Source organism: Onychostruthus taczanowskii, unplaced genomic scaffold (assembly GCF_017590055.1).
Source record: "Onychostruthus taczanowskii isolate IOZ18803 unplaced genomic scaffold, ASM1759005v1 scaffold9, whole genome shotgun sequence".
In the NCBI taxonomy this organism is placed as follows: domain Eukaryota; kingdom Metazoa; phylum Chordata; class Aves; order Passeriformes; family Passeridae; genus Onychostruthus; species Onychostruthus taczanowskii.
Genome location: NW_024506993.1, coordinates 6,284,330 through 6,306,929, shown reverse-complemented (window position 1 = coordinate 6,306,929; position 22,600 = coordinate 6,284,330). Strand labels below are relative to the sequence as shown.

Here is a 22,600-nt window from a genome sequence, read left to right as displayed (position 1 = left end):
CAGTGTCAGCCTCTCTAGTCCTTCTCTAAGCCAACTGCTGTTCAAGATTCTGCCAATGTTTTGTTCTTTCTCAATTTAGAAAGATAAAATCGTTCTAGGCCTAGGAGGGAGCGTGGCTCCCTATCTACCACACAGACCCATTCTACCAGTGCTGCATGGGAAAGCAACATGAAACGTTTTTCTTCCATTGTGAATAAAGGTACTACCAGGGAAGGCACAGGACCACTACAGATGGGCCAAGACTGACAAAGGTAACCTGTTTGGTGCTGGCACCCACCTCAGCCTCTACTAACCCTTCCTCTTTTATGATCTTAGATGGCACCAGGTGGGAACACAGAAGGAATAAGGTTCTCCTCATTAAAATACCTCTAAAACCACACACAAAAACATTGAGATGTCTGACACACAGAGCGAGAGCACTTCAGGATGAATGTGTTCTGGAGACAAAATTCTCCCCCTGTTCCATGCAGTTGTTTTGTTTCAAAAACACTGGGTTGTTCATAACATGCAGAATTGGGACACAGGGGATACACAACATCACTCAGATAAATCCAGTGAGCTTTTCTACTGCTCCTTTATGTGGGCAAGAGGCCTTGGGGCACACAGCACATGGTCATCTCACACTTTGCATCCACAATACATTCACCCTCAAGATGCACTTTCCCATCTCTGCTGTAGTCTTCATTTGATTAGTAGTTTTAGAGATACACACGCATGACAACACTAGAAAGACCATAAAGAAGAAAAGGCTAAGACAAGGATATGTGAGGTTGGAAAGATGTGATGAAAACTGGCAGAAAGTCTTAATATTAGTTATATTAGTTACAAACATTAGGGAGATTTTTTTTTCTTTAATTACCATGATGTTAGAAAGTTTCTCTTTCTGATAATACAAAGCCCCATCCAGTTTGCAGTTTATCCTGTTTTGAGGATGTGAGTTTCTACTCTATCCAATCCACTAAACACAGATGAAAGAGCCCACACCAAAGTGACCAAGGTGGGTTTTAGAACCAGTTTGGCCCATCTCTAAATACTACCCATGAAAGAAAAAAACTACAAAGCAGGTCCAGAGCAAGCACCAGACAGCAGAGGGAACACATCTCATGCAGAGTGTTAGGAAAAAACAGAATATACTTGAAAAAATTAAAGGAAAAACAGTCACAGATCAACAGATCTCCTTGGGAGGCCCTGCACAGAAAACTTCCAGTTAGCAAGAATTCTGGGCTAAAGCAAACACAACTTTTAACAACCTCAGGTCAAGGTTTCTCTGCAGAGAAGAGTTACAGCATAATCTTCATACAGTAAAAGTTATTTACCCACGGTTACAAATCTGTTCAGAAAATAAAAGCACGCCCTCTGTTTTAGACTGTGTTCAGTTTCATGTTTTACATTACACCATTGTGTCCTGGCACCAAAACACCTATCTTGGAAGAGCATTTTCCGGCAGCAAGGACAGTGTGAGAGAGCCTAGAATCTGAGAACTGACAGAACTCAATGCACTAGTTTTGTATTACATAATTTCCCCTTGAAATCTCTGCCAGACTGTCCAGAACAGTGCTAGAAATGGACTGTTCTACATCAATACCAGCAAAGGTGGTGGTACTCCCTTGATGTATTACTAGGGGTGTCACTGATGGGCAACGGCAAGAAATGTCAGAAAATAAAGCCTAGGAGAATGAAGGAAAGGCCACTTCTTGCACCTGTATGCTCCAGGAGCACTCAAGCTGCACAGGGAGCCTGCAATGCATTTTCTCTGCAAACCACAGCACTGCTGTGGGAGGTGCTGTGAAGATAGACATGGCAATGTCCTTCCTTTCCCTCCACCCCTACCATGTGCCACAGACTAAGGGAACACCTTCCGTTACAAAGTACAAGTGGATACAATAGCTCTGCCTCTGGCTTCCTTTTGGAGGAGATGGAAAGGGAAGAAAATAGCATCTCTGACTGGTTTCCTCCTTGCAGTGACACTTCTGCTTGAGAACAGGCTGTTCTGGGCCTATTTGCAAAACCAGCTTATGTACATCTCCTCTGCAGCAACTCCTGGAAATGGATATCTGCCTAGCAGAAAGACTGTCTTGAGACAGAAAGCATGACCACCTCTATTAGGTCAGGATATTACATGTGACATAGGTTAAATTTAATTTCTTCCTGCTCTGAAGAAATGCATTTGGGAAGAGGCCAAATGGGTAAAAGAAACATCCTGTTCTTTTAACCGTATTCCTCATTTTATGTCTCACCACCAAGCAGTATTAATTAAAACTTTCCAGCTATCAGCATGTTCACAACATAATGATGATCAGAATAGCCCTGATTGCCAAAGAGAAGTTAATCAGTTTAAGCATTACTGCTTTTAAATCAACTGGCTTGATCCGACCATCACGAGACATATTTCATTCCACCTGCTACATTTCTGCACTGGCAAGCAGCATCACTGGGAGGCTCCCCAGCTGCTCCCCCTGAGAGCAAACCCCGGAGAGGCTCTCCCAGAAAGTGAGCATCAGGAACTGCCATTGGTGGCATTTTAGCTCCTCAGGTTGGGATGCCTCATGTCACTTTTCTCAACTCAGTGCCGAACAACACCCAGGAGGCAAACACCTACCGAGTCTTCGCCTCTGATTTTGCTATTAATCACATAAATCGGGGCACGCTCATGCCTTTTAATTAAACAGACCCCCACCCTCCTCCTTGGGCCGTAAACCTTGCGTCTCCCTGGAGGTGCAACCAGAACCCCGCAGGACTCACCGAACGTCGTGCCCGCCTCAGGCCTGCTCACCGACGAGACGATGACGAAGCCGAAGCCCTCGTTCTCGCCGCGGCGGATCTCCACGTCGTAGGGCTGCACCACGGCGCTGACCACGCCGCTGCCGCCGCCGCCGCCGCTGCCGATGCCGCTGGTGCTGCCGCTGCCCGAGCTGACCGTGTTGAGGGAGTTCTGGCTGCCCTGCGGCGTTCGCTTCTCCTCCGTCAGCGAGGCCGGCTGGTTGCTGCTGTGGTGGGAGGAGGCCGGGGATGGGACTTCGTTCTCTGCCTTGGGAACTGGGGAGGGGAGAAGGATCTGTTGGAGTGGGCTGCACCATTTAGTGCTTGGAGAGAGGTGTTTGCTGAGATAAGGGTAAAAGAAAATCACCTGCTTTAGTCTACCCATCTACGGCCATGTTTTCAATGGCTTTGCCCGGTGGTGGCACTGCCCACAGTGCTCACCCTCTCCTGTGCCTGCTCATTCAGCCAAAGCTGTCCACTGCCAAACTGCAGCCTGGTTAAACCAGTGCAGTGCTGTGTGCCTGGATGCTCTGTGCCATTTCAAACCTGGATTACTTTAGTTCAAATGTGCCTCCTCTAGCTATTGCATCCCCATTTCAGTTATGTACATACAACCATCTGTATGTTGTACATATATACGCACAAGCCACAAGGAGAGACAGTAATATCTCACAACAACACCTTCTGTGCCGTTTCACACTGAAAGCTATCAATTAGTGCACTGATTGCCTTTGATTAATGGAATCTTTAGCAATAACAATCTCTCAATATGAGAAAAACAACTTGGGAACCAAACATTTCTGGATAGAAGAACCAGCAACTATCATCTGTACAGTCTGGTACAGACATTAAACATTGTTAACGTTAATATTAAACAAGTGTTTAACAGCAACTGAAGTTGGAAGGGGTATTAGTTTAAAATCTAATCAGCTACCACAAGGCTTGAAGAAATCTCAAAAAAATTGCTTAGTCCAGACTCTGCTCAAGTGAGGGGCAACTTTACCTAACATCAGTCCTGACAGATGTTTGTCTAATCAGCTGTTAAATATCTCCCAAGGCAATCTATTGGTTGTAATATCTGACTTAAATCTTCCCTGCTGCTGCATAAGGCTATTATTTCTAGTGCTAACAGGCATATGGAGAACATATTATGCTCTTCCTCTTTGCAGCAGAATCTTATAGTCTTGGGAAGTTTAATACCTCCTCCCCCTCCTCTGCTTTAAGCTAAAGAATCCAAATTTGTTCAATATTTCCTTTCAGACCATGTTTTCTAGAGCTCTCCTTATTTTCCCTGGTCTTCTGGACTCCCTCCAGTTGGGCTCTCTCCAACTCAAATATGTCTTTCTTGAAGTGCTGGACCATATTGCACTAAGCCATCATCTGCTGGGAAATCAGGAGAGTTTCCCCCTGCCTACATCCCTGCACAGCCTTTTCTTCACCTGAGCCAACCTCAGCATAAAGCTCGTGGCCCACAATAGCTTCCACTTCTTGTTACTCAGCCTGTTCTCCACAGCCCATTTGTGCAGCTGAGAGCAGCATATTGCACTTGTCCTTGCTGAATGGCTGCCTCTGCTAATCAGGTCACTTCTCCAATTTGGTGAATCAAAATTAAGCTGAAGACCTTAAAAGCATCAGCATGAAAATGGATGGCAAACCAAATCTAAACCTCAAATTCACAATGCAAAAAAAAAGGACTTTAAAATATCCTTGGATAGAAGTCCCATCTGCACTTAAATACTTAAAAGTATGTACTAAATAGATTGCATTCTTCATATTAAGATTACAGGAGCATAAAATTTCCTCTACATGGATCTGAGGACAGAGAGTACTCATTTATGTGAACAATCCTTTTCTACTGGCATACAGATGACAGGAGGAACAAGGGACTGAAATTCAGGAACAGCCTTCTCTACAAAGTTCTGCTGAAATTTAAAAGCCTGCAAATATAAGGTGAAAGAAGGGATTCTGAATAATTTATCCTAGAGTAAGTGTCCACATTTGCAATGATTCAGAAATAGCTCGGTCTGCAGTAACATGCCTCTGAATGAAATATCAAGAGAGATCTCATGCATCTAAATCTTTCATGGTAATTTCCAGCCTGGAGGCTGTAAAGCTGCATAGCAAATCTACACGCAAAAACAATACCAAAATTCAGCTGCCATTCCCCTTCCTTCCAATGCTCTTCTAAAGCTTTTCTCACACCAGACCTTGGTCAGGAATTAAAGAGAGGCTGTCAGAGGAGAGACATAATCTGGTGTTTAATCCACACTGGGAAGAAAGAAAGAAATGAGAAGTGAACATTTATTTATTATTGTGCAGAAGGAGCTCAGGTCTGGATAAGATCACAGAGCTATTTCAGAGGTACTCTTCTAGTCCTACCTTCCACTGAGGACCTAATTTCCAACCTGTTATTTTGATTCTTTCTAAGATCAAAGTACATTACTGCCTATTTTTCTGATGATGCCTAAACTTGAAAAGCTACATAACATCATTTTCTTTACTGAGTAGAGTAAAAGCAAATCCCACACCTGAGTTCCTAAAGGGGCTCAAAGGGACAGGCAGCACTCAGAAGTTACTCTCCACTATTAAACATGGCCACATGTTATTTAAAAAGCTCATGCCCATGTCTTCATTTTCTCTGCTATCATGACATTTTTCAATCACTTATCTGGGTGCCAAAATGGTACCAGGCAGTGTCACTTCTCTTTGCATCTTTGTCTTTCTAACAGCTTCTTTTCTCTTCATTTAGATCCTACACTTGTGCAGTGTGTGCACAATGCCCAGCATAACCCAGCACACAGGAAACTCTCTAGACATGTGCAACTTGGTCTGCTGGAAAGTGTCTCTGCCCATGGCAGAAGGGCTGGAAATGGATGATATCTAAGCTCCCTTTCAGCCCAAACCATTCTATGATTCTGTGACAACAAACATGCACACCCTGGCCCACCAGAACCAAAAATGTTTGCAGTTTCCCATCCTGAGGTCTCTTGACTGCATGTTGAAGCTTCCCCTGAGCCTGGGACAGCAGCCACCACACACCAGAGCCCTCACTCACACTCTGCCCTTGCCTCTTCCTTCTCTGGACTCTTAATCATCTTTTCCCTCACTCCCAGTTTAAGGGTGACCATCAGGCTGCACATTTATTTTGGAAAGTATACAGAAAACACAAGCAGTTGGCCACAGTGTCTGCTGCATAAGTCGAACGAAAAATTATACGTTGCAACCAAACAGTTCCCCATTTTATCAGAAACCTTATGAAGACTGGGGAAGCCAACTAAGAGAGTCTTGACTGGGAAAAAATGCTTGAAACTTATTTGATCAGGAGCAACAATGACTAAAAACAGGCAAAAAAGGAAAAATAGCAGTCCATCCCTTGAGTTTTCCCAGCACTAGAAGAAGCTTTTTTTTTCCTTAGACCATTTGCTGAACAGATGGGATCCTGGCAAGAAAATCCACCCCTGCGGGGTGATAGTGCAGCCTACCTGTGTAAACCACTTTGCGCCTGACGGTCAGATTGACATGACCTTGTTTGGCTGCCTGTTGCATGAGCTGGACCACAAGCTGGTGTGATTTCCCCACCACGGGCGTCCCATCCACGCAGATCAGCTCATCGCCCGATCGCAGGCGGCCGTCGGCGTCGGCAGCACCCAGCGGTACAATGTGACCGATGTAAATCTGAGGAATTGGCACAGGAGGAGAGAGAGCAATGAGAGCCAGCACAACAGCCAGCTGCAAGCAAGGGGCACTCCTAGGTAGACCTGATTTAGGAGGGACATGAAATCGTTGACAAATGTCTGCTGGTCAGGGAAGTTGCTCCTGTGAAAGCGGCTCTGTGTGAATACAGCACGTTGGGAAATTGTAATAAATTGACATCTTGTTTCTTTAGGCAGTCCATTCACTCTAAGGACAGCCTTGGGAAACTTCTTCAACCAGACAGTGACCAGACAGGAAGATGGTTAATAGCACTGAGGGTCTTGTCAGGGAAGCTGAGATTGAGTTACCCTTTCAGTTGCCTGCAGGGTTTACAAGCTCTGCACCACACGCTCGTCCTCCAACTCAGTCTTGGTTTATCCTCAGTGAGTTCTGTGGAGTTACTCTAACACGATATGAATTTGTGGCCTCTCTTCTCATAAATGAGCAAAATAATTTTGGCAGGGAAAAACATGGGAAGTCATGCTGCCACTATCTAGCTAGGACCTGTGCAGCACAGGAAAGGATGACACCTCCCACAGGCACTGGATTTATGGTAAATAAATTAACTGAATTAAAGGAGAGAACTGAGCAATCTAAGATCAGAGAACCTGGCATTCTAAGACCAAAATACTTGCAAACATGACCAGGACATCCTGTCCTCAGTGTCCAAGAACCTATGTATTTTTCTTTGTTTTTCTTTTTCTTCTACCATTAAAGTAGAAGGACAAGCCAAACCCATTTCAGTTATGGAGTTGTGGGGTTATTTTGGAGGGAGGGTGGGAAGATGCAGGATTTATATATAGTCCAGTAAATATTTAGCAGTGATGATACAGCATAGTTCTGCACAGCTGTACATTCTACTGCTGTGTTTCTGAAAGATGTCACAAACTAAAACATGATACTCACAGGTTCTCCAGGCTCATTTCCACCTAGAATCCTAAATCCAAACCCGGTTTCCTTTCTCCATAGAAAGATATCCTGCTCTTGATAATCTGGAACTGAAGGGAAAGAAGAAAAACTATCATTTTTAATCAAAATACCACACCTTTTTACCCAAATCAGGACTACTCAGATGTACATAAAAGGATGTGCCATGCAATTTTAACCTTTAAATGAGGAGGGCTTGGAGACCACCTCCTTTTTACATTAAAAAAAGACACAACTATCAACATTTATAGTTTTAAATACTAAAGGATTATTACTTATATTACCATTAAAAGTTATGAAGTGGTTTCTACTTTCTAGGTATCTAATTGTGGCTTGCCCTTTATTTATCCCTATGATATTTCCTTCTGTCAATATTAGCATCATTACCCATTGCAAGAGTCTCTTCCAAACCATCAACAAATAAATGTGCACAGCAGAGAATTACTCTGCCAGAAACAATACAGCTGCCTCCTCTTACATGGGAGACAGAAGAGCTACTCGTTATGACTTCTACTATTTAATTAACTTTCCCAAGCATAGTTTGCTGTCTGTCAACCAACTCTGCTTTAAATAACTGTGGGACAGATCCCCAGTTGGTGTAAATCAGAAGGGCCCCACTCAAAGCAAAGCAGCTCTCCTGACTCTCACTTGCTCGTGTGCAGGCTCTGCAAAACCACTGAAGAGATAAAACCAGCTAGAAACATAAAAAAGCCCAACCTCACCTACTCATTAGTATGGAACACCAGCAAGGTTTTTACAATGAATATTACATACAGTGAAGTACTAACCTTGAAGCGCTGTTGAACAGCAATGTTTTATATTAACTTACTCATGCTTGCTTTCATCCCTTTTTAAAAAATGCATAACTAATTGCTAACATTATATCATATCAGAAGACAACTTCAGGTTCATTTAATATTTATTGGATAGTATCTGTAACATTGACTAATTTTGTAATGATCCCCTCCCAAAATTTATAATTAATGATAATAAAAAGCTGTTGCTTTACCAGTCAGCTGCCTAGAACTTCAGCAAAGAAACCAAAGTATATCGTTCAGGAATCCAATTTAAATAAGTGCCTTTTCAGACACAAGATATAGCACATTTAGTGACACATCATCTAGCTTTCTGTATCTATGAACAGGTTGTTTACTATTGGTATCAGTGAATGTCAGATTGGGCCCTAATTGGATTTTACACTGTCTGTGCTTATTCTGCAAAAATTTGGGTCTGCTCGGGTGCTTGTCAGATTTTTGGTTATCTCTGAAGGTCTCTCTTCAATGAGTTAAAATATAACATGAATTGAAGAACTGGGAATACTAAAAATTAAACAAATAGGTGAATGGTGAGGTACAAATGTGTGCTTCGACATTTTCATTTAAGCTGGCTTTGCAGATAATATTTTTACATTTTAATTACCTGCAATTATAAGCTAATCTTAACACTCGTGCCCTCACTGAATTAGAGGCTGATTTTTGTCCAGACACAATTACAGAGCGCTGGGGTGATGAGCACGCCGGGTGCCTGTGTGCCTCATCTCCTCTGGCTGAAGGCAGCTCGCCACGCGCAGACATGCAGCACAACAGAATTCAGACAATGAATTAATTGCTGTTTGCCACTGCCTTCAGCAAGGGGAGCGTGACAAGCAGACACAGTCAGGAGCGTCTCTCAGCCCTTCGCAGGCTGTTTTGGCAAAGGCTGGCCCCAAACAATTAATAGTGTGTGCTGGATCTGTCAGAGGTAAAGTGGCTGCTGCAGAGAGCTCCGGCGTGGGCCCGTGTCCTCGGCATCTCTCAACATCTTCCATTTGTCACCCCTCCAGCCTCACTGAGCGATGCCGTATGGCTCTGGTTTGGGTCCCAGATACAAAATTAATGCTGCTGGAGGGAACAGCAGGCCAGGCTGGACCAGCCGTGTCAGACCAAAGCAACACAAAAAGACAAGTCTGCCCCCAAAGAAGCCAGCTCTTTCACATAGCGCTCCTCCCACTGGGAGGATTTCAGCGAGGTGGAACACAAATAGAACAGACATACAGAGAACACGCCTTTTCACAGAATGAGTACAAAGCTCCTTTTACCACTTATTGCAGCAGCTCTGCAGGGCAGTGATTCACTGGCACAGCCCAGAACGCCCATCCACCCCCAAGCTTCAGAGGTGAGACCCTCTGAGATTCCATACCAGAAAATTATTTTAAGTTGTCCCATTATTCGGTTGCACTTCTGAGGAGCCACTTTTACTCAATGGGAACCTGGTGCTGTTGAAACTTTGTTGAAAATGAATGAAAAATGGCCTCTAGGAGTCATTCATTGCAACCCTGCACCGTGGCTGATCTCAAGCATGTCTGTCTGAAAAAACATGTATGCAGCCCAAATGGGTAAAATTTAACAGCAGTCTGCTTGTCCCAGATTAAACCTGACCATTTGGAGAGCAGTGCAGAAGTGGTAAGAAGAGTTCTGTGAATGGCAGGACAGGTGGGTGATGCATCCCCGTTGATGAGCCACGTGGGCAAACGCATGAAGGAAACAGGACCACGATACACCCGCCCCCGGCCACCTACACCATCCAGCCAGGACAGCAAAGCCAGGCTTTGCCCCTGGGTGGCTAAACCTGGCATATGGCCCTGCCAGGCTCCCTTGGTGATGAAGAGCCCCCCGCCAGAGAGCAGCAATGACACCAGAACAAGACATCACAAGACACAGATACATTCTCGGCACAATCTTACATTCTCCAAAACTCGTGGAATTGATTTCTCTCTCTCTCTCACCCTTGCTCAGTCCAGTTGCAGGTGAAGGTGACATAGCTGTAATATTAATTTTACAGTTTTGCAAAGCTTAATGTATCTGCTTTCTTGTTAGTTCATTTAATTAGTTGTGACCTTATGGGTCATGTTAGACTTGCATGCACAACTTGTTAAGGTTATAGCTACTATGGATTATGACATACTGAGTTTCACATCTCTCTGCCTGTGCACATGTAGATATAAAATACACACACATATAAATTTACACATTTATGCACATGCATGCAGGTATATTTGAAAAGCCTCTTTTCTCCTTAAAGGAAAAATTTCTGTGAGAACACCTTAAATATACTTTTCTACAAAAAACCTTTCAACTTCATGACACAAGTTAGTTTTCCAAATGGAAATATCTTTGCATAATGTTAAAAGAAATTCTAAATATGTGGTGATGAACAACAAACACAGTGCTTAATTACAGATAATTTTAAACAAAATTTACTATGTAAACTTTAACATGTTATATAAAATAAAAATCTGCCTAGTGCGACATTAGTTTCAACATAAGATATATTCAAGAATACCAGTGAGAGTTTGTCTTAGTCACTGGCACATTTAAGACGGCAGCACTTTCAGTGACTCATAGCTTGGCAAAGCACAAAATCTTTAAGGCCCAGATTCAGCAAAGTATATGAGGACAAGTCTGAAATCAGGAGTGGACAGTCTCACTGAAGCCAATGGAGAGTTTCAGAGCTGAAAAGTCCTGCAATTTACCCACAGATCTCATCATGCTCCATACCTGCAAGAAATCCATTTTCTAAACTATCCCACTGCAGGAGAATTCAATTTTTTTTTTTTTGTCTTTTCCCTTTAACCAGCCCTTGGTGGTGGCATGGAAAGCTTTTGAAAGATGGCTTCAGCAGGGGCTCTTGACAAGATGAACAAGCTCACGCGAGTACCACGGTCCCTCTCAGCAACACGTTCTCCAAGGGCACAGATACATCTGTGTGCCCAAGAGCATCACTGCAACTGTTTGACTACTAATAACATAATAAAGGGACATAACCCTACCAAAGGGCTTTTATTAAACATCATCTTTCAACTCTCATCAGAAGGTGGTTGTGATTTCAGGAGAGTACTCTTCTTTTCTGTTTTAAGGGGAAATTATCTAATGTTTGTGTTATTGTGCAAATATTTTTAGTTCTATGTAACTGCCGATGAGCGAACACACTAGGGTCAAGACTTGTTTGTATTATTTTAATTAGATTTGGGGAGAGAAAAATCCTCCCAAACAAATTGTGTGCCTGAAAATAAAATTCAAATGTTAATGATAACTTCGAATATTTTAAAAGCTTTAAAAATTCTCTATCGTGTTCTGCTTTACTTTTAATTAAATGCTTAAGCCCTTCAAAGGGATTCATTAACACATCTGCAATTCAGATTAATTCATTTTGTCACTGCTGTTTTGACAGATGGCCATATGTAGGATACGGTATTTTGTAAAGCAATCAGGCCACATGAGAAAAATTTGACAACAGATTGTGTTAATCTTTAAGGAAGTTTAATAATACATTGAAAAGTAAAAAGCATATTATAAAAATATATTTCAATAAAACAGTGTGAGGTTTCTGAATTGTGGTTCTCTGCTAAGCCATTCAATTGCTGTTTCTCTCACTGAGTGCTCTTCAAGTGTGTCATTCCTGGATCTTGGAACTGCTTCAGCTTTCAAACCTTAAGGGTTTGTCCTTCCCTCTGATTCATGTACACAACTCCCACGTGCAGCAATGAGTTACCCATAACAAGGAGCTCAGGCAGCTAAAGCTCAGCACCAGCAAAGAGGGCATTTGTTACCACCACCAAATGCTGTTTTCACATCCCCACAAAGCTGGCTATTCTCAAACATCTTAATCCAGCAAAGACTGGTCACTCTGGGCCAGACTGCAGCACAGCATCTGAGCTCAGCCTTAGCCTTAAAGCACGCCTTTGGGTTTACAGCTTGAAAATAAGCTTCCTTGGAGCCGAGCCCAAACACTCAGCACCTTGCAGGGCTGATCCCCTCACCCTGGGGAGCCCCACATGAAGGAACTTTAACCCACATTTGTGGAATAAAGTTGCAGTTCTAATCTGCTTCCCCTCAGCCAGTCCAGAAACAGTGATGGAGCCTTTCCTTAGCTTTGCATTATTAATTCCAGCTTAATTTTTGTTCTGTTTTTTTCTTCCCCTAAACAAGCAACGTCTGTGGCTCTCCTCCGCAGAACTGGAGCACTTTCTGATATTAAGATGCTTTGAGTAAATAATAAAAACACACGCTTTTACACAATTATGAGTTAGCTGGTGCTTTTCAACCTAAGGGTGCTCTCCAATGACTTCAGTGAGACAGGTCACTTAAGGCAAATACAGTCTTTTTGAAGGAAATACTGATCCAAAGACAACTCAAGTAGAGGAGGAAGGAATTTTAGAAATTCTGAAATATTAAAATGTTGCCTTTGCTTTCTGTGTCTGCATTCTTATTATTATGTAAGTAACAGTGGGATGCTTTCCCAGAGAAAAAGGCAATAGGTATTCATTACAGATTCTGTACTTCTCAGAAATATCTTGGAGAAGAAAAATTCATATACTGAATAAAACCTCTTTACAATATTATTTTTAGATGAAAAAAAAAGTCTGTCTGGGCTGGAGCTAATGAATTCTTCTGCTTGTGTCAAATGCACTTGAAAAACTGCACTATGCTCTTTTTATGCTCAACAATTTCAAAAATGGGACAAAATAAAACACTTAAGATGATCTAACGCTCTAAAATTCTGTCCTTTTAAAATTTATCATGTACCTCAACACAAAAGCTTGCTCCTGTTTGTCAGTCCACTTGCTGAGGACTCAAAACCCTGAAGAACACTCTATAGAAGAATATCCTATAACCCTTTTCAGAATTTTTAAAATTTAAGGCCAGCAATTACCAGCAGGCAAGCCCTGGCCTGAGCGTCAGAAGAGCTGTGCTGGGGCTACTCCAGTGGTGGAACCTTCTAGAACCCACCAAATTCCCTGGTGACTGGATGTGTCACCCACCCTCAGCCCTGGCACTAGGGTGACATCCTCCTGCTGTGCATAAGATATTCACTTAGTTCTGCTCACACCTCCATCAGAAGGCTGCAGAGAGTCACACCCAGAACCCAAAGCTGTCATTGGAGATGACAGCCCCAAAGCCTGAGGGAATGGGTGCCCAAGTAAAAGAGAAAGAGAAGACAGGACTGTTTCCACACCAGCCAAAGGTGGCACCAGAATTAAATCTGACTGTAGCTGGGTAAAAACATGAAGAACAGCACACGTGGAGCTGAAAGATGGAACTGGAGTTCCCGGGGAATGGTTCCTCCCATCACACACTCTGATGCTCAGTGTCAGCAGAGCTCCCTATATATAACCTGAAAGCCAAGCTTGGTAAAAACTGGGAATGAGTCTCAAAGGGATGATTCAGGCTCGTAAGAAAGGCAAAGAAACACAGGGCTTCACCCCAAGCCCCCTGGGCAGCAGAGCCAGGTTTCAGCTGTGAACCACAGACTCTACTTAAGAGACTGGTGATAAATAAGGACTTGGTGAGGCAAGGAGGAGCTGACCACTGACCTCGAAGTAAAACCACCAGTCATGCTTTGGGATCAGAACACAAAAGTAGACAGAGCACATCCAACTCAATTTTTCACTTATCTTTCCTGCTTTTCTTCACATTTCATTACCCACAGCAAAGCCATGTCACTAGCTAAGAGTGCAGGTTAATCCCCAGGGAATGTGTTTCACTCCAGCTTAGGGTTGGAAATTCACAGGCTCTTGGGCACCTCTAATGGTTTAAAAGGAGATATGACCATATCACATTTCTACCATTCTCCAAAGAACCCCTATCTATGAAACCAAGAAATCTCAGAAAAACACCTTCCTGGAAGGGAACAGCAATGGGATGAAAGGGTCATAGAAGAGCACCAATGTTCAAACAGGTTTTATCTGGTAGAAGAGGCAAGAGACAAGGACTGAAGCAGGAGAAGAGGATCAGCCCCACTACAGAGATGCTGGACTATGGAAAGGTGAGCCAGGGAAGCTGAAGGGGTGCAGCAGTCTAGCGACAGGCCCAAGCAGTGAGGATTGTGGCACAGGAAAAGATGGGGAGTGGGAAGCCAGCAGTTAAGAGATTGTGAAAAGGCCCCTGGAAGGGCTCTAGACTCAGCCAAGGACAAAACCTCTACAGGATAACTGCAGCCATTGAGGAACGAGGGAGGATTTAGCACATGGTGCTGGAGGTGACACAGAAGGGTGACTGCCTGCCTGTGCACTTCAGGCTTTCTCCAGCTCAGTCTTGGTTTTTATCAGGAAAGACAGGCAGGAGTTAAGGCTGCTAAGCTGATACTAATGACTAATTAGTATGAGTTAAACAGTTAGTTAGAAATTAGCTAAGTAGCTGCAGGGGGTCAGAGGCAATGGCAGCACAGTGCCAGCAGGAACCACGCGGGCTGGGCAGAGGGAAGGCCAGTGCCATGGGACACTTGTCCAGCCAGGCAGGAGAAGGAGGAGCTCTGCCCACAGCTCTGCAGGGCTCAGCAGCTGCTGTCCCTCAGCTCTCACCCTTTTCTCCTGTTTCAATGAGCTGCACACAGAAGTTCTGTCACTGCACTCTGCAGATCAGCGTGACCCAGCCCGAGAGCCCGCAGGGTCAGTACACCCAATCCTTAGGAAAGGATGGGAAAGGAGGCAGAGCACAAAAGCAGAGACACCTACAAACTGCATTGCTGAGACATTCAATCCAAAGAGATGCATCTTCAGCCAAGAAACTGTGACTCATGATTTAATTTTCCCAGGATATAAGACTTCAAAGTGATTCATTTCATCAGCGAAAAAAAGTCCTACCATTTTTCTTTCTGAGGTAAAGGTTAATTTCTTACTGGTTTTACCAATTTCCAGTTAGACAATAAAATCAAACTGCAGGTGATACTCTCAGAGCACTAAGAATTTGAAACTCCCTTTTCTCTAACTAAAGTAACTACTGACTTTCAAAATGAACCTAACACTCTAACTCTTTAAGAAGCTTTTACAGATTTAATCATCTTCAGCAGTGCAATTAAAGCAAAGCCAATGTGTTTATTTTGTTTCCCGAGAAGAAACTGATTGAAACCACATTTATAGTGCTGGAACAGAGTCAAAACCCTGCTGAATTATTAGCCAAGTGTGCAGATTATTAATTGCCATAAAAGCCACTTACAATATGCATTTAATATCTGTATTGTTAAAGTGTCCACTCTGGTCAAAGTAAAATGGCTCAGCTGGATTTTCTCCTCCCCAGAGTGAGGCTGAAAAGCATCTGATATGAATTTCAGCAAACTAAATACTTCCCCTCCTTACTGAAATTCCTATGCATATCAGATTATGAGTCTCAACCTCAAAAAAGAGGTTAGGATCTGGATAACAAACTTGAAAATTCTCCTCCAGCCTAATTTAAAAGCACAATATAAACATAGGGGAAAGAACAGTCTTTAATTTTAAAGGGATTTTTCATATTAAGCTTTGGTCTAAGCACCCTTTCCTAAAGATGATCTAAACCCAATCCTCGTGAGACAGCAAACTGCAGCTCTACCAAGTGTATCTCACTGACAGACACCAAATCAACCAGCAGAATCCCTACATTTCCAGCAAGAAACCAAAAAAAGATTCATTTCTTCGCAAAGAAAACACACAGGGAGCAGCTGCCGGAGCCGTAGCCTTAGCAACTACACCTGCTTCATACTCACGTCGGCTTTCATACATGCTCCTGGACTGGGCCCAGATTTTGAATGGATCTGGCTTTTTCTGCCCAGAAGTGTCCGGCTGGTCGGCGGCCGGCGCCTCCGGGGCGGCGTAGTCGGGCAGCACCTGGGTGCTGTGCGCGGGGGACGCGGTGTGCCCGCTGCGGTGGCTGGAGACGCTCTGCTGGGAACTGTTTTGGCTGTCTTTCCTTTCAAGTGGTTGCTGTAAGGAAGAGAGCGAGTGGAAAGGGAGAGAACAGACGGTTATTGGTCGCTGAGTGGGTGTTTTCCATCAATTTTTCTCCCTTCTTTGATCAGGCTTTTCTGCATGCACATAAGTAAATATATAAGTCACAGTTTTGCTGCTACTCAGTTAATGCTGGGTACAGCTGAATTCCCCGGTGACAGGTTCTGATAGGCAGACTGACAGAAAGAGATACACAAAACAAAGTAATTCATCATTAAAAAAAAAGCATTTTTCCATCTCACACATAAGAGAGATCTAAATCTCATTATAGGTTACTAGTTTCAGCGTACTTATTTTTTCCTGAATTAAGGCAGAAAATCTCAACAACGTTCTATTCAGATAACATGTGGGTCTAACTTGAGCCTGAAAGAAAATGGAAGAACTACCAGATTTAAATGTGAAAACTTAGACTGTCTCTTTGAAACAGATTCAAACACAACCCTTACTATGCAAGATCACTTTTCCTCTGCAGCTCTTGCAACTCCCCACGTTACAAGTCTGTGGACATCTGAGTACCCCTTTAATGGCTCTGCTCCCCAGAGCATCCAAGGGACTTCTGCAGACCTTAACAAATGTGAAAATGTCTATTTGAAGTTTAATTTGTTTTAATTAAGTATATGAAAACAGGAAAAAATGCATCCATCTAAACTCAGGGCTTATTCCAAAGTAGCATGTCAAGAGTTCTGACTGCTTACTATTTAGCTAAGCAAGGTATATAGATCTTAAATTCACAACTGCGTGCTCAAATGAAGCATGAGTCACATTTGCATTGCCAGGATTTGTACTAGTCAATATGCAGCAAAATCCTCAACAAGAGCTCCCCACACTGTGCAGCAAATGCTTTTTAATGCTCTTTTCAGATGAACCTTGGATTGTCACCAAGGCTGAGTGCAATCTCCCACCTGCTCTGGAACAGGGAGCTGTTCTCCCAGGGCTGCTGAGACACAGAGGGTGGCTGCAAAAACAGCATCCCACAGGTTGTTTATCCAACATCCACTGTTTCCCAGCTAAAAGGGGGCTACAAACACCAATAAGCCTCAGGCGTGAATTTAAGCCTCCTGCTGGCAGAGGGTATCTGAAAACACCACGACAGAAATCTGTGCTTTCAGGTATTTCTCTCTAGGAACCCAGGCTGGGGTAGGGGCAGAAACCAGCAGCAGACACAGACTGGATCAGCATGGGGGGCTCACTGGCCACTGGTCTGGGCACCCCTTGGCTCACTCTGAATAATGAGACCCCAGGCTGCCAATGCTCCATCACAGAACAGCTGAATTAAGTACAGAGGAGAAAGTAATCATAAAAAGAGCTCTCTTCTTAAAAAAACCCCAAAACCCAGGTAAAATTATTGTGAGGTTGCACATTCTTCAGGTTTACACTGAGAAAAAATCTCAGCTTCAACAGCCCAAATAATGTTGACCTTTCAGCCTTGCATTCAAGTTGTTGATCCACCACCAGCATCTTTTTAAAGGGTATCTCGATTGACTAGAATGTGAAATTGCCTTTGTCCTTTAAAGCAATTTTCAACTAAGCTTACCTGCTGTGATTACTCATCTGCAAACTTTCAAATACAAATATCTGAACCAGTTTCCAACATTTTTAGCTTTTTAAGTGGTAAATGAAGCTAATTCACATGCAGCCCTTCAATTTTTAATGAAGGCGTTTTAAAACAGCTATGCTGGGGATAATCAACTTTAAAAAAAAAACAAACCATCTCTCAGTTCAGCCATCTGGATTGGTTTGTTTGGCCAAACTACTAAAATAACTACAAGAATCTTGTGAAACTTCAGCCAATCTCACTGGAAATAGCTGGTTACAGAATGTGGAGGACAGGGACTAAAAAGTGAAGCTTTATTCAGCCCTTAGGGAAATAATGAGAACTCTCTGAAAGCTTTCTGATTTAAAAGGAAACAAAGTTTGAACTTCAAAAAGTGCTCTCACTTTCTGATAGACAAGGTTTACATTTTGAACAAACTGAATTCTGTTTTGTATTTGGATTGCAAGTGGAAGTATCAGCACATCTCAAGCAAAAGTACCTCTAAGTAAACTAGAGTAGCAATTGTAAAAATAGGTATTTTTTAAAAATAGGTGAGATAACCTCTTTAGCAGGATTGGTGGTTTTCTGAAAAATAACTCCTTCAAAAAGCCTGAAACATCTCTATTTAGGAGGTTGAGAGGGGACCAGAGCAGGGGCAACATAACCATGGTAATAAAGAATGTATGTAATTAAATTAATCCAAGACAATATTTATTGACTTTCATATCACCAGAGGAGGCCAAAAAGGTTTGGGGCCAAACTTCTATTCACATGTTGCAGCAGCTTCAACACATCACAGCCATCAGGAATTGCAGGGGTCTGCCCACCGTGGTCCCTGCTATGGGCACTGCTCAGATGAAGTTTGTCTCATTAAACAAACAGCATTCCCAAGAGGGATGAGCTGACCAAATGCCAACCAAAGGATGGCTTGTCCATCTCCTGCCTTGTGCCCAGCTTCAGGAGCAATCCTCCTGGGTCTGAATCTTCCTGTCCAGCTTGCTTAGCTCACACCCAGCTCCTTTCTGCTCAGGAAAGCAGCAGAGGAGCTCAGGGTCTGGCTGGTGGCAGAGCAGGAGGTTCTGAGCTCACCCTGGGGTGCTGATCATGGTTTTCAGTGTCAGCTGAACTGTACAGACTTCTGCCAGGAGCTCGGAAGAGCATGGGACACTGAACTGCCTGCGCAGCCCTGATGCCTGACTGATCTTCTCCAGAGCTGCTGATAAGCATCAGTGGTTCACCAGAAGGACCTTCACCAAAAGGTAAGGGCTAGAAATCAAGGCTATGGTGACTACCTCGAGTCCATTTAGGCAGACTGGACACTTAAATACAGGTGATGGGATAAAATACTGATTCTGTCTCACAGCCATGACAAAATAAATACATGGGAAGCTGGAGCTTCTCATGCCCTACCCAAGCCCCTGGGCTCTGAATGAAGAGGGCTGTACATACACTTGTACAGACTCGCTGTGGAACCAATTTCTCTTCCTGGCAAAATCAGGACATTGGCAGAGCCCCTGGTGCTGCTTATCCACCCAAAAAATGTGGTAAATCTCTTGTCCAGGACTAGCTGTGCATAGGAATTGCATTTTTGGTCACAAGTCAGTTGTGCTGACAATGCACTTATTTAAATCCAAAAGAAAAACATCAGATTTTTGGAAGAGCTTAGCATTTTATTCCCCCTGCAGTGATCCCATCTTCTGATGATCTAGCTGCAGATTTTGTCCTGTAAAGCTTTTTGGAGAAGCTGGTCCTGGCAGTGACAGCAAACTGAGCTGGAAGTGGGAATCTTTGCCCCCTTGTGGAGTGTTTTGATGCAAGCAACAAGGAGAAAAAAAAAAAAAAAAAAAAAAAAAAAAGTTTGTTTTCGTCCATGATATACCAGGATAATTGCAGGGGAAAATGCTATACTAGAGATTTTCATGCTTAGAATGTATATCTCCAGATGTTCAATGCAAAATGTTATCTATTTTCATCTAAAAAAATCATCAATGGGAAATTAAAAAAAAAAAAAGGAGCAGCACAGAGAGCTGCTGGGACCATGCCCTTGGTGAGGGAATAAAGAACTTGGACATGTCCAGTCCTATGTATGGCTGGAAAGGAGTTTTTTTACTAATTTAGCTCCCTCACCAAGGTTGAAAAACTCTCCTTAAAATCTGAGAACAGCAAAGTTTGTCAGAAGATACACACAGACTGACAAATACAGCCCAGCAAACTGAGCTGAAGGCAAGAAACTTCCCAGGCTGTGTCACAGCTCCAGCACCAACAAATCTCTCCCAGCTTCAACAACTCACCACAGCCAGGAGGTACCAACAGCCTGAAGTTGGCCTTTGGGGAATACAGGACTGGGGGCTGAGAACAGAAAATAGGATTTGTTTAAGGAAAAGCAGCCACTGGCAGTAAGTGGGGAATGTGTCTGGGCTTTGGGAAAGAGAGAGGGTACATCTCCTGAGCAAAGCAGAAGATGGACACCTGAGTCGTGACTTCCCTGATGCAGCAGAAGAAACAAAAGACAAGCACAAGGTAAGATCAAAGCCAACTGCTCCCAGCTCTGTGTGTGCTGTCCTCAACTGCAGCTGTTCTTTTGTACAAGGAATGCTGGAAAAGGGAAATGTCGAGCAAAGGGCATGGGGGCAATGGGCAGCACATCCCCCCAAGCCCCACAGCTGTGCTGTGCTGAGACAGCCCCTGGCACACAGCTCTGATGGCAGCTCCTGCATTCACCCCATCACTGCCAGTGCAGCAGCAAACTGGGAGTCCCTGGGATTGAGGCATCCCCGGGAAACACACAGGCACAGTTCAGAGAGGGGATCCCAGACCGTGCCAGAGGGGCAGGACTGGCTCCTGCCTGTCATGAGTGGGAATCCTCATGGCCAGGAAGGTCAGGCTGGACTCCCCACTCCCTGCAGTGGAGCAGCAACCCTTCAACAAACAAGGACAGTGTTAGACACCATCTCTTCCCTGCCTCTGACTGTTGCCTTGGCCACACGAGCTCTGGGACTGGTGTAAATCCACCTGGAGATGCCTCGAGGCACTTTGCCCCAGGTTTCCACGCTCAGTCCCCACATGTCAGCGATGCCTGGGGAGGAAGCAGCGGCTGCAGGGGCTCTGCCCTCCGAGGAGCAGCTGCCCACTGAAGCTGCTGCACGATGCTGCAGTGAGTACAACACCACTGCTAACCGCGCTGGTGATGACCCCCTGTGCAGCCAGGGGAACAGGAGGCTCTGCCTTTTGGGAATCCTGCACTTTAGAGGCAACAGCACCACCTAGGACCGTAGGGAAAAATCACTGAAGAAGCCCTGAAAAGGCTTGGGAGAGGCACACAAAGGAATGTCAGCTTTCCCCGGGCTGACAGGTTCTCCAGAGCAAACAGTAGAGGGAAATCTGCTGTTGCACAGCTACACCTGTTTGTAAGCAGCCTCTTTGTTCACCAAGACTGGATTATCCTGCCATGGATTTACATGCTGCTCAGATTTTCACTGTGCATATCTGTCAGCCAGAGAGGTGCCTGACACAGCAGGATCCCGCTGTGTGTGTGGCAAAGTGGGAGCATCCACGCTTCGGGAAGACCGAGGCTGATGGATTAGGGCTGGTTTAATGACAGAAGTCATAGCCCGGATTGCGTGCAGCCAATCCTGCTCTGACCGGGGGAGAAAGTGGAGGCAGGGAACAGAAACGTGCCAGACACGTCTGTGTTTTACACACTCGCTCCTGGCTCAGCGAGGGCTGAAACAGCCCCCGCGTGTGACAGCGGCGAGCGGGCAGGGCTGACAGCGCTGCGACCCGCGCGGAGCGCACCCCGCACTTCTGCCTCCCAACATTAATGCGAGCTGACAATGGTAGAGGCCTGGGCTCACATGACTTTAATCAGCGCTGCCCTAAGCCATCAGAATCACATTAATTATTTCAGGGTTTTCTTTTTGGATGAGCAGAGAGCTCGTATTAAAAGCAAGAGCTTTCTGCTCAGCCGCCTCCTAAACCTCTTGCCCAGGTTTGCAGCGAGGCTGGCTGTGCCCAGCTGCAGGTTTTGGCACCACCAGGGACTGTTGGTGAAGTTTCACACCATCTTACAGCACGGCAAATACCTCACTTGGTTTGCTTCCCCAAAGCTCCTGGCAGAGAATTTTGTCTCTCCCCCACTCTTGACAGATAACTGCAAACTTTCAGGCTTTAGGTATTTCATTCCCTTTAAAAATAAAACATTGCTTTTTGTTGCATACAAATAGCACATTAATTTCTTCCATAATATCATTCATGGAGCTTTAACAATACTGGAGATCACAGCTTCTGTGCTGCTAGCTGAGATGCTAAGATGTTTCCAGGTAACAGCTTTACATGGAAATACATTCGTGGGGACAAGAAAATATTGTTCTGTTGTTGTTTTTCTAAAATTTGCGGAATCTTACACCTGCAGGACAATCCTGCTCAGTATGGAAATGCCTCCAGAGCAGCTGGAGCACTCGGACAGCTGGCTGTATTCCCTGGGAACTGTAGCCATCCTCTGTTCATGCTTTGTCTCTCCTGACAAGGTGCATGCTTTCCCTCCTGTTAATAATTCAGCCAAAGGTTCCCAAGAAAACTCATTGAGTTAATGGAAAAGGTTGGTGCCTATGAGCACCCGACAGGATTTGGTATCTAGCAAGAAGGTGGAGCCTCCCATCTTTCCAAAAGGAAACAATAGCTTTTTTTTTTTTTTCCCCCGTAAGTTAAACGATAGAGAAGCTCATCTGTCAGGGAAGCAGATTTGTAAACCTGAGGCTTTATTTGCAAACAAGTCCCGCTTCCGTACTGCATCCCCCTCTCATCTCCCCATGCAGCAGGAGCCATGCAAGGTAATCATGGTTGCAACAGAAAGACAACTTAAAACAATCGAGACCCAGAAAGCAAACAAGGCAAACCCATGCTTTTCTCCTTCAAAGCAGACAAACAGACAGAAATAGTAGCTGAAA

General features: G+C 44.1%; 1 protein-coding gene across 22 annotated transcripts in view; it reads right to left on the bottom strand.

Moving 5' to 3' along the window:
• The window catches only part of MAGI1 (membrane associated guanylate kinase, WW and PDZ domain containing 1), a 338,676-nt gene that overhangs the window by 14,386 nt on the left and 301,690 nt on the right, over positions 1 to 22,600 (bottom strand). For all 22 annotated transcript variants that reach the window (XM_041425924.1, XM_041425925.1, XM_041425923.1 and 19 more), the window contains 4 exons: positions 15,880 to 16,096; positions 7,360 to 7,451; positions 6,243 to 6,435; positions 2,743 to 3,036 (listed from right to left, as the gene is read on the bottom strand). In XM_041425924.1, coding sequence (XP_041281858.1) covers positions 2,743 to 3,036; positions 6,243 to 6,435; positions 7,360 to 7,451; positions 15,880 to 16,096 — 796 coding nt within the window. The remainder of the gene's footprint in view (positions 1 to 2,742; positions 3,037 to 6,242; positions 6,436 to 7,359; positions 7,452 to 15,879; positions 16,097 to 22,600) is intronic.